General features: G+C 27.6%; 1 protein-coding gene across 1 annotated transcript; it reads left to right on the forward strand.

The window, feature by feature from the left end:
* Positions 1-8,090: 8,090 nt before the first annotated feature.
* LOC112727856 (phosphatidylinositol:ceramide inositolphosphotransferase 1) lies at positions 8,091-12,811 on the forward strand. Its single transcript, XM_025777780.3, has 12 exons — positions 8,091-8,840; positions 8,947-9,036; positions 9,828-9,914; positions 10,185-10,253; positions 10,923-11,003; positions 11,318-11,389; positions 11,482-11,542; positions 11,625-11,727; positions 11,887-11,982; positions 12,067-12,113; positions 12,212-12,336; positions 12,439-12,811. The coding sequence occupies exons 1-12, from the start codon at positions 8,808-8,810 to the stop codon at positions 12,520-12,522; spliced, it is 948 nt and encodes a 315-aa protein (XP_025633565.1). The 5' UTR covers positions 8,091-8,807; the 3' UTR covers positions 12,523-12,811.
* The last annotated feature ends 702 nt before the right edge of the window (positions 12,812-13,513 follow it).

Below are 13,513 nucleotides of genomic sequence, written 5' to 3' on the forward strand. Positions count from 1 at the left end.
CAACTATATTATGTTTAATATAAAATCTATTACAACTATATAAAATATATATTAAAATATAAAATACACATTAAAAATAAATTAAATATATATTATCATATATAAATACATAATAATTAATTTAATAACTAATTTTTAACATGTACTAACGGTTTTTGTTTACAATCAAATTATATTTGTCATTCTATAAACTTATGCTTTTCTTTATTTTCTCTTCTATTCATTTTCTTTCTCTCCATCTTCTCTATGCAACCAAACCAAACAAACTAACAAAGCCTAACTGATAGAAAATATCTCTGCATTAAGTTACTCACCAACAAAGGATTAAACGATTTTTAAAGTATTTAAATCCGTAGGGAATAAAAAACCACAAATTTAACTCCCAAAACTTTTAAATTGCTAAGAGTCTAAGAAATCCTATCATTGGTATTTCTCTGTTTTATTCCACATGCTCGCGTCTTCTTCCACGTTTTCCCACCTCTCTTCATTTTTCACCTTTATGCGCGACCGTTTTCTATTGCGGTTACTAAGCCCTGCAGCCCTGTGCACGTTCTTCACTCTGCCACTTTTTCGAAATTTAAGAAGTACAAGGAAACAAAACAAAAAAAAAACTTGTGACTGATTTAAGTTTATTCCATTTCTCATGTTTTGGTTATTATGCTGCACCTAACTCCATAATTCTATTTTCCTAATTTTCAGGTAAAATTCCTTTTTCAACTTACTCAGTTTAGTTGGACATAATCTTGTGCCTCCATTTGTCCAGGTCCTTAGGCAAATTCCCAACATCCAAAATATTTGTTTCTTTTTGTGTAATCCCAAGTGTTTGTTATTTTATCATCAAAGCCTCATAGATGAATAGATGATGAGAGATATTTACACATTTAACGCATTTAATTAATGTTTTTAAATTATATATAGAATTTAATACAGTTAAAATATTATCACAGTAGTATAATTAATTAATTATATCCGTTTTTTAATAATAATTCATGTGAATATAAAATTAATTATTTTTTTATGTGATATTATATAATTAGTTATATGATTTATACTGATAATGTAGAAAAATTAAATTTATATATAATTATTTATTTTCATTTATAATATGTAAATTATATATAAAATACATAATAAATAATTATTGGTACTCTTCAGAAACCAATATTTACTAGTTTATTAAAAAAAAGTTACTTGTTCATTTAAACACTTGGTTAAATTCATCTTCTTGTATTGAATATAATGGTAAATAATGATTTTTTTTCCATTTAAATTAAAAAAGGGTTTCTCTAAATAGAAAATTTGAAGACATTAATTTTATCAAAGATAGGAGACTCGAACTCACAACCTTTTAAATGAGTATGAGGAGACTATGTCATTTGAATTATAACTGATTGACAAATTTGAAGACATTAATAAACTTATGAACATGGATTTGAATATAATATTATTTATATTTCAATTATGTGATAGTAATAAATTTAAGATTTTCTTCTCAATAATTAAAGATAGTGTGATTATAAATAAATACTTAGACACGAAACTCCTTTTTTTATATAAGGAAAAAGTTAGATACAAACCGCCTAGCAATGGAAATTGAAAAGTAATGAACTATGAAGTACAGATAACATAGAAAATCGGGGGTAGTTAAAAGATCCTAACGTATGCTTACTCATAAGAAAAAGTATAGGGCAGTAATTTTTGTGTTTTTTGGCCAGCAATTAACTATTAAAATAAAAATAAAAATGAGTAATTTTTTATCATTAAATATAATCTCACACCATTAAAAATATTATTGATGGCTAATTGATAGTTACAAAACATCAAAATTACTCGCTTTCTAACATTCTTCTACTCATAAATATTGTTAATTCTTTATTATTTTTTATTTATAATATCTAACAATTATAATCCGACATATCAAAAAATTGATTCATTGTAGATCAAAATTTATATTAAAAATTTTGTTAATGACTAATAAATTATTGTATATATTAAATAAGATTCAAATCTTTAATACTTATTTAAACGGATTAAATAAATTTATGTCGATTAATTTTTTATTATTTTAATGACATCATTCGGCAGCAAACAAAAATAAAAAGGTGGCAGGCCCAAGTTGGATGATTTAGAGCCACCTATGTTGGCTCTTGTGCTTTGGCTAACTCATAAGTCTCCCTAAATCATATCATCATCACATAATTTCAAAAACAACGAAAATTAGATCGTAGAATTTGGGGTATTTTTTAAAATTTTGTTAATTGGAATTTCTGCAAGCTAGAAGATTCTATTTATATTGACAATTGAGGATTTGGTCTCATTCTTTCGCTTTCGTACTATTAACAGCCTCCGCAGGGTAGCAACCGCCAAGCGGCGATCTTTCCCTTTTTCACTATTATTTCCCCTTTTTTTAATAAAAAAAACAAAATTGTATAGCAAATAAGCAAAGCTAACAAGGAAAAGACAATAATAGAAAAGATAATGTGAACTTCTATGTAACTATGTAAGACACTTAACAATTAAGTCGTAGCTTCAATTATATTTTTATTTGGTCAAATAATTAGAATTCTTGACTTTTATCAAACTACAATATATATTTTCTATTAATGATTTTAATACATTTACAATATTGACCAATCTTACCAATCTTTGATTTCTTTTGAGGATAAATAATCCCCCCTTTGGTAGGTGACTGATGTTTGTTTAAATAAATAACATAATAATGTAATATTTATGGTTTAAATTTATTTAGCATTCTAATGCAATAAAGAATAAAAAATATAATTATTTTGATATAAATTGAAAACAAAATGATTTCAAAATAAAAAATTTTCTATTTTAAAATTAGAAAAAATAATTTTTTTTATTCATGCCAATATTTTTAGAATTTAATTTTGATATACTGATTTAAATTGAGAATTTATATAATAAGACTTATCTGATTTTTAAAACTTAATCTTTAGTTGTGAATAAATTTTAATTTTTTAAAAATATTTATTCTAATTGACTATTTTATTAAAATTTACAGTAATTTGTCAAGCAAAAGCTAAAAGTAAAAAGCGTAAGAATGTTATTGACATAATATCTACAATTGAATTTAAAAAATATAGGCTTTAAATAATTTTACTAACAAAAAATTACTTAAATAAAGAGCAGAATAAATATGAATACAAATCAAACTAAAAATATTAAGCATAACAAACATTTTGTTGTTTAAAATTTGGATAATTTTTATTTATTAACAAAATTTTTATTGTATATTTTTATACATATAAAATATATATTCTAATATATTAATAAAATATAATATTAGAATTATTAAAATAAAAAATATTACTTTTTATGAATATAATATTTTATATATTAAATTATGAATATATTTAATAAAATAAAATAAATATATTAAATAGAATACTATATTATATAATGATTAAAATTGAAAATTAAAAAATATCAAATACAACCTCTAAAATTTTTATTTTATTTGAACTTATCTAATTCAAAATTCTTTCAGTATATAAAAAAATAAATAAGACTTTCCTACGATATCTTAATTAAATTTTATAATGATAAAAAATTTTAATTTTATTCTATTATATATTTGTACATATATTAAACTTCTAGCAACAATAATAACTATTTTAAAATTAGCTTCAGTTGGGCATCTAATTGGTTTGATTTGAATTATCCGTAAGATATCTTATATATATTCTATAAAAAAGATGGCAATCAAACTTATTTTTTGATTCAATAGAAGCCCAACGATGTAAATAGAATCCAAAATAATAAGAGATATGTAAAAATCAGGTTTAATTATGCTTATTTCTAGTTTTAAATGGAATGGAACGACACATGGATCTATTATATATGAATATATTATCTATTTAAATATGTTCAAATGATCTCTTACTCATAATGTGAAAGTATATTGATATGAAATGAACTTAAAGTTATTAAATTGACTAGATCATCAGATTCTGGATTCTAAGTTCATAATTCTAACCCATTCTAATTTTAGACGAAACATATCTATTAATTCTTTGATTTCAGTTAGTATTTAGTAAGATAAGAAGAGTCAGATTTTGAGCTCTACATATTATTGTACGATAACAAAAAAATTTTAATGGTATGAACTAGAGTATTAATTCTAATTTATTTTTTTGTTTTTATTTTATATTTAGTTAACTGATAGACTTACTTTGCTTTGCTTTGTTATTAAGCATTTTTTGAATTTAATTTCAAAAATATTCTAATCTAATTAAAATTAAAAAAAATTAAAATATGAGAAAAAATTCTACCACTTCTAGTCTTGAGATTTTTGTACTCGAAAAAAATCTAGAATTATTGACCAAATAATAGGTCTAGTATTGGATGTAGCTTTTTCTCCAGAAAAAAATACCAAATATTTTTATAGCGCTCTGTTAGTAAATAGTCGAGACATTGTTGGTAAAAAAATTAAGAGAAAAAATACTAAATGGCATTTGACAATTATCTCGAAGACAATGAGGTCCTCAATAAAAAAAACTCTTTACGGCCCTTGATATTTATTTTTATGAGACTAATTAGCTTTGTCAATATTTTTTAGGGGCTAATAAGTCTCTTAAAAATAAGGATCAGGGACCGAAAATAGTATTTTTTTTTTTGTTTGGAGACCTCGTAGTCCTTCGAAGAAATTATTAGGGATCGAGTTGGGTATTCACTCAAAAATTAACGTGACTTGTGAAGTACATAAATTATTAGGCAATAATCGAGTTAGAGCTTAATTTACCTAATTATGGTACCAGCGCAAATATGATTTTCACTAGACGAACGTAACACTTTAGCTAGTACACAAAAGTGCATACTATAAATCTTTTGTTATCGATAACTGTGTCCATCGCACGATAAATATGAAGAAATAATTCATTATCCCGACAATAATGACCGAAACTAGCATTTGCAGTTACATGTAGTAGCAATTAAGTAATTCCCTTTGATTTCACCAGTTTTTGTCTACGATTTAAAAATTGCTGGACCAGATAGCAATAACTATTTCATCTGAAAAAAATTATCTTTTTCTTAACAATGCCTTTGTTATTTGATTCAATAGTGTTCCATTAGATAAGAATATATTTGATAAACTTTGATAACTTTGGGATAGAATATTAGAATGAAAAAATTCATTAAATAATAAACTATTAGCTCTAAGTCATCTCTCTGGCAATGAATCGTCAATTCAAAATGCTTTTCTTGCGTATTTTGATAAAGCAGTGTTTATATATAAATATCGAAAGATTTGTTGAAAAAGTAAAAAATCACTTTGACATCTTTTCATTTGCAAAAAATTCTCAATGTGAAAATATAGAATCTGATACTCAACTAATATTAACAACTTTTTATATAGGTGGACACGTGCGAGTTCTGTTTAATGAAAAAATTAATATTCAATCAAGTTTTGGTTTATCCTCACGCGTACACGTTATGATTATCTTATTTTTTTTAATATCTTATATAGCCTTTTACGTAACTATTAAAAGTAATGACATTCTACATAATGTTAGAATTTCATCAAAAACTTTTTATTAGTTCAAAATAATCAATACGTAGAATTAGAGCAAGTGATTGTTGATATTCGCAGAGGAACATACACTTTAAATTTGAAAGAAAAACATCAAAAATATATTTATTCTAACTCACAAGAAAAAATACATTAAAGTACTGATGTACATCATGCATATGAATTTAATGGGTTTAACATATATATCCTACCAAAGACAAATTATTTATGGATATTATCGAAAGATCGTGTAAGTGGAGTGACTAGGTGTAATACATTTTACACCATTTAATTATATGCATTTTTTTTATGATCATTTACGCGTTAAATATAAAAGATAGTTATTTTTACTAATACGACATTCCATAAAATATATTTTACACTGATCGTACATTAAAATTAAATTCACATTTTTAATCTTAAAGATCTCACTAAAATTTTTCACTCTTTATGATTTATCTCTTTCTTAATTATGTTGTGCACGTCTATACTCAAATATAGTTTAAATTCAAGTTCAAGTTGGCTCAACCCAATGAAAATCATCTACACATTGTGTGTTTTTTTTAATTTATGTTGTTAGTTGTTACTATACTTCTTTTATTTCTCATTCTCATCCTCCTCTTTTAGGTAGTTATTATAACATCTTTTATTTTATTTTTTTTCTTTGTTTGAGCTGTTTCTTCTCTTTTTTTTTTTTTTACTCTTGTTAAGATGACGAAACAAGAAGTAAAATAAAAAGAAAAAAAAAATGAAAAAAGAAGAAGAAGAAGATGATAATGATGATGATAATGATAATGATGAAGAGGAGAAAAGAAAGTTTTGAATTGTATAAAATTTACACAATTTTTTTTAATTTTGATATCGAAATTTTTTAATCCTAACACAAATTCTTGTTAAAAGAGTGAAACAAGGAGGAGGAGGAGGAGGAGGAGGAGGAGGAGGAGGAGGAGGAGGAGGAGGTTTTGAATTATACAAAATTTATTAGAAAAATATCTCCTAAAATTTTTAACTATGACACAGGAAGTTTATTAATTTTTACATAGAAATTTTTTAACTGTGACACATAAATTTTTTAATCGTGTTATTTTTAATTAAATGATGTACTTTTCTTATTATTGAACTAGTTGAGTAGTATTGAGCTCATATATAAGAAGTATAGCTGTATCTGTGTCACTTGCAACAAATTGATATATTTTTTAGTTCTAAAACATATTTAAATATATTTTGTTAGCCGAATGAGTTTATATTTTAAACTTGTGATTCTTTAAAGATTTCTTATGTCATTTACTAAAAATTGCTGTGTTATTTTTAATTAAATAATATATTTTTATTATCACTAAATTGATTGTGTGGCATTGAACTAATGTATAAAAATTTTAACCATTAATGTCTCATTTGTAGTAATTTGATATGTCTTTTAAATTTAAAACACATTTGAATATATTTTGTTGGCTAAGTGAGTCGGTTTTAGATTTGTAATTCTTTAAAGATTTCTTGTGTTATTCACAAAAAATTTATGTATCATTCATAAATTTTGTTTTTGTATTATTTACAATAAAATGATGTCTTTTTGTTATTATTAAACTAATTGTGTAATATTTAACTAAAAAAAATAAAAAAAAAGATAATAGTAATGATAATGTTAATAAAAGAAAAGGAAAAAAAAATAAATAAATAAAGAAAAAGGTGAAGGAAAAAGTAATGATAATAGTAAGCAAGACAATAACAAAGAAAAATAAAGAAGAAAAAAAATAAAGAAAAAAAAAACATCAGCAAAAATAATGCACATACGAATAAAAAAAAGTACACAAAGTGACTTAACTAGATTTGATTAAAAATTTGTTTAGTTATTTAGCTATTTTATTTTTAACATAATTAAATATATATTTTATATTGAATTATAAAAAAATTAAATTCACATTTTTAATTTTAAAGATCTCAATAAAATTTTTAAATTTTTAATTTTTTTTAATTATGCTGTGAGTGTTTATACTCAAATAGAGTTCAAATTCAATTTTTAAAAAATTTTTAAAATTTGATTTTTTAATGTAAAGACTATACTATTTTCGGTTGAATAAAATAAAATAAAACAAATTCTATATTGCTATTCCTAATTATTGATTTAAAGATAAAACTCACTTTAATTAAAATGTTAAAATAGTATTGAAAAGTTTATCCGAAAATTAAGAACTATAAATAAATTTTTTAAAAATTAAAAAATAAGATAAAAATAATACAAAATTTAAATATCATTTTAAAATTCATGTTTTCTTTTTAGTTTTTAATGTTAGTGAATATATACAAATTGAACTTTTTTCACTTTTCTATGTCAAACTTTTCAAGAGAGATAAATTTACTTATAGTGAATATAGAATTTATTCAATTTTTTTTTCTGATAAAATCATTTTTAAATATCGAGTAGTCAGTTACCATTTTGTCCCGATATTTATGGTAAAGGAAGAAACTAGGAGATTCCTCTTAAAACAATGAAACAAGGCGAAATGTAAAACTGGGAATATTTATTTATTTAATTATTTTAAATTAAATAATTACTTTTGAGTTTTGAAAAAGAAGAGGGCGATGAGCTGATGACGCACTTGTTTATAATTTTATACTCTCTTCTCAACTGTCTCGCCGTGTTCATCTCGCGTGCATAGCATAGCAGTCAGAAAAGAAAAAAAAAAATAAAAAAAATAAAAAAACAAAACACAGAAAAAATTTAAAAAAGAAAGAGAAGACCAAACCAAACCCATCCCCCACACTCACACACAGCATTAGAGAAGAAGAAATTTCCAAAACCCCTTTTCAGTTTTATTGACCCCTTCATCTTCCCTCATTCAAGAACCTAACCCCTCTTTTCAATTTTTCCTTTTCTCTCTTTCTTTCCATATCATTATTATTCTGCCAACCAAACACACCCTTATTATTATTATTTTTTATTATAATTATTATTATTCTGCGATCGTTTCACCCTTTCTCCTCTTTCGATCTCGAAACAACTCAGATCTTCCCGATTCCGATTCCCGTTTCCAAAACGCAAAAACGCACTGCCGTTTTCTATTCTCTTTATTCTTCACCTGCTTTGGGTTCGTCGTTTCGTCCACCGCAGTGTCGGTTTTGCGTGGTCGGAGGAAAGTGAGAGAGGATTGATTCTGTGTGTGCGCGTGTATAATAAGAGCCATGCTGTTTGCTTTAAGAGTGTGGTTATGAGGTAATATGGAAGTTGTCGTTTCACTCTTAAGACCAAAACTACACCACAAACTGCAGCAAGAACATGTCGTTTTACATTGGTCGCGAGGCTTCAAAGGTTAGTTTCTTTTCTCTCTCTCTTTTTTTTTTTTTTAAAAAACCTCTCTCTCTCTCTGTATTTTTTTGCTGGTCAATGCTTGATTACTTTGGGTTTTTGAGTGTAGCTATGGAAGAGAATTTGTGCAGAAACGATTACAGAAATCAACCTTCTTCTCGAGAATTGGAAGTACCTACTCGCTGGTCTTGTTTGTCAGGTTCGATTCTTCTTTCTCTTTTTTTTTTCTTTTTCTTTTTTTTCTTTAAAATTGTATTGAAGTTTTTTTTTTTAACTATACTTGAGCTCTAGTAGAAATTCTTCGTCTTCTTCTTGCTGATGTTGTTAACTGTCTAAAACTTTCTTTTTGGTCAACGATTTTGTGTCACGTATCAGAGAGTTTGAAACTTTGAAGTTGAGTTCTTGGTTAATACTATATTTGGCGACTTGTGTGTAAATTTGTTTTTCACAATATCATATAGTATTGTTGAATTAAAGTTGTGATTTGAATGGTACGGATATGTTACCACATATAGAGTTCTATTATGAACTTGAGTTTATATATATGTAAACATAATGTCGGTGTTTTAACTTTTAATGTGGGATTCATGGAACCACTAGCTTTTTTGCAGCATCTTTTGGCAAACTTTGCAATGCTGGAAATTTGGCATTTGATGATGTATGCTTTGGATTTGGATCAATTAATTCTCAGCTGCAACTGACTGGTTCCAATTAGTTATTCCTTCTGAATCTGAATTACAAATATACTCCCAATTTTATGTGGAACCATGATGATAAAATATTTCATTTCCTTTGCAGCAAGTTGTTAATAACAAATATTTTATTAAGGACTTTTTCTGTGTGACGAACAAATTTTGTGATGTATATATTTGTGTTTTCTATGTATGCATAAGGTGTACAGTACACAGTACATTTGATTTACTTGCTTATTTGGCATATTTAATTTTTCATGCAATGTTTTATGTTTAAATTTAAACTGTTTCCCTACAGTACATACATGGCTTGGCTGCCCGTGGAGTTCATTATTTACATAGGCCTGGCCCTACTCTACAAGATATTGGATTCATGATTCTTCCTGTGCGTAATTTTCATTCCCTTCCTTTTCTTTCTAACCCCGAAATATCTAACACAAGGTTATTAAACTCTCGAGTTAGCTCAGTTAGGTCCCTGAGGAAGTTTACGATTTTATGACTTGAGCTTATTCAAGTTTACTTGAGCTTGTGTAAGTTCCACGAGTTCAGGCGAAGGCTTGAGTTTGATTACCATGATATTTACATAGTATTTGAGGAACTTCTAATTTATGTATTTGAGGAACTTCTAATTTATATAATCTTGGTGCTTTAACAGGAGCTTGGACAAGACAAAGCTTATATTAGTGAAACTCTGTTTACCTTTATCTTTGTATCCTTTGTCTTGGTAAGAATTCCCACCATCTTTACATCAAACTCATTGCTTCAGCTTTTCTACATGATTATTATCTTCTGACTGTATTCTGTTAGAATTTAACTTTTCAACACCCAGATTATTTTAGTGATTGGAAGGTGTCTCTTTTGAAAGAGATTACGTTTTATATAACTTTGGCTTCACATTAATGAAGACAGAATTCTATACATTAATTGAGCTTTCCATTTTAGTTTTTGCTGTGGCAATCAATGAAATAAGGCTTGGTGTCTGTGCCATCCTATTGGTGAGGCTGCCATTTGTCGTATATTTTTTTCATTGTGACTTTGTGATGTTCGAAAACATTAACAGGAACTCGTTAAGGGACTTCCTTTCAGTAAAATTGGGAATTGGGATACTTATTAGTACTAACTATTGAGAATGATATCTATGAAAACACAAGAAATCAAATAAACCTCTTATGGTGGTTGAAATTTTAAACCTCTCATTTAGAGGCCGAGTTTTGAATTTTCTGAAACATTACGTGTTCTTGCAATAGGCTTAGCTTGAAGTTTCAGTTAGTCATATAGTACATCATCCTTCCTAATTTAGTGGCTCATCTTCTTTTTTAATTTCTTACCTTTTGATAAGGCCCTTTTATGTGGAGTACTTTGGTGATATATTCTTTGTTATATGCTTTTGCAGTGGACATTTCATCCTTTCATATTGAAGAGCAGAAAGATCTACACAGTCCTAATATGGTGCAGAGTTCTAGCATTCTTAGTTGTAAGTATCGACCCTTCTTGTCATGCTAGTTAAATTATTGTTAATCTTTTTAGTATCCTTATAGAATAGATGGGTTCTTAGGGGTGATAGATCATTGGACAAGAGTTAGTTGACAACAGATAATGCTAGGTTTAATCAACATGTTTGATATTGATTATTAACTCATGTCATTAAGTAGCCTTGCTTCCTTTCCCCTCATGTATGGTCAGCCAGAGTATATTTGCTTCCATTTAAATGTTTTAGAGCGAGTCAAGAATAGATGAACATGCCAGTTTCCCGCTTACATTCTGCTCATGTTTATTTGTTTAATGCAGGCTTCTCAACTTCTTCGCATAGTCACATTTTATTCTACGCAGCTTCCTGGTCCAAACTACCATTGCCGTGAGGTATAATTGTTTAAGAATATGTGCATGTAAAAATTTCATATATCTGAGGTAGTCTTCATGCATGCTAATAATTTGCACAATGTATCACGCAGGGTTCTAAACTTGCCACATTGCCTCGTCCAGATAGTGTTCTTGAAGTCCTCTTGATTAATTGTTAGTATGCGTGATTGTATTGGAGTTGTTGAGCTTTGTTGGCTTCTTCATAGTTTTGTACTAAATTGAATTTAACGTGCAGTTCCGCGTGGTGTGTTATATGGATGTGGGGATTTGATATTTTCATCACACATGATCTTCACTCTTGTATTCGTTCGTACGTATCAGAAATACGGCATTCGAAGGTAAAAATGGCTGTCTTTTCTGAAGAACTAAATTTGTCTAGATTTCATTGCAGTAACTTTTCCTTGGATGCTTTGTTGATTTCATAAAATGCCATAACTGTGACATATTCTTGTCATGCTTACGGTTCTTATTTCTTGTGGTTATTGATGAAACACTAGGTCCATAAAGCAGGTAGCATGGTTACTTGCTATTGTTCAGAGTCTTTTGATAGTAGCATCTCGCAAACATTACACAGTCGACGTAGTCGTTGCATGGTAGGGAAGCATTTTCTGCTTTTGTGATTGGAAAACCATGTTATATGTCACCTTCAATTTAATCTTTATGGTCTCTGACTGCAGGTACACTGTTAATTTGGTGGTATTTTTCGTTGACAAGAAACTGGCAGGTTAGCACATTTGTAGTTTGTACAATTACAAATAATACACACTGCTTTCGTCCACTCAACCCGCCTTTTGCCGTTGTACTGACTTAGTTTTTCCGCAGAATTGCCAGACCGGTCTATCGTGGCTGCAACCTTACTACCATTGAGCACGAAAGACAAAGATGGCAGGACCAAAGAGGAGAATCACAAGCTTTTGAATGGGAATTCTGGAGATCCTGCAGATAGGGTATGATGAAAATCTGTGTCCTTTCTCTTGTTCCTCTGGTGTGTAATGTCATTTTCATTGATCTTGACATAACAATAACATGTTTATTTTGCACTTGCTCAGAGGCAAAGAACTCAAGTAAATGGCAAGATCATGGAAGATGTCAACACAATACACCATCCTGACTCTGCAATGAATGGTGCATAGATAGATTAAATATAGAGGGGCCACTACTGTGTACAAATTGAAATAGGGTCCACTGCAAGAATTGCTGTTGGAAAGCTACTACTACAACAATCCTTCAATTTGAAGATTTAGTTGCCTGAACTGAAACATTCACCTCTTAATTCAAATCAGTATAATCCGATTTGTATTAAGTCAAAATATTTGAATATGGGGTTCTGCTTTTCAACATTCTGCACCCCTGATCTGGTTGTCATGGTTAAATTATCTATAGCATCAGCATGTGCCATAGGAAAAAAAAAATTATTTCCAATCCTTCTCACCACCATCATTGATACCATGTGCATATATTTTTCTACCCTAGTCTATTTTATTTTATTTGAATTTTAATCCCTTGAATTCACGTGGTGTCCTAATAATGAAAATAAAAATGGTAAAGCACACATTTTGTTTTAAAAGTTTTGCAATTTTTTTCAAAAATATTCTTAACATTTAATTTTATTCAATTTTGTCTTTAATGTATTTTATTTATTCAATTTTGTCTTTAATATTTTTGATTTATTTCAAAATTATCTCTAAACGTTTTTAATTTTGTCTTTAACATTGTAGATGAAGGTAACACTTAGGGATAATTTTAATATAAACTAAAAATGTTAGGGACAAAATTAAGTACAGTTAAACGTTAGAGATATTTTAAAAAAAATTATAAATATTAAGAACAAAAAATATACTTTATTCAAATAAAAAAGATTATGTACTAACTATAAAGGCCTATAATGTAAACGAGTAACTTCAATCCATAGACCAATCGTGCCTAGTTAAAGGCAAATACAACCCTTTTGATTGTGCATGTGAAAAAGGGGAAAAGATTTCACTGAGCCCTAATATGATTAGGTTGGTGGTTAACAAAAACAAAAGAGAGCATGATGACTTTATTATTGTATTATTACTTGAAAATTTGGCTACATGTGTTATGAGAGAATGCGCATGTGCTTGACCTTGCATGTGTTTTTCT

The sequence above is a fragment of the Arachis hypogaea genome, chromosome 12 (genome assembly GCF_003086295.3).
Source record: "Arachis hypogaea cultivar Tifrunner chromosome 12, arahy.Tifrunner.gnm2.J5K5, whole genome shotgun sequence".
NCBI lineage: Eukaryota > Viridiplantae > Streptophyta > Magnoliopsida > Fabales > Fabaceae > Arachis > Arachis hypogaea.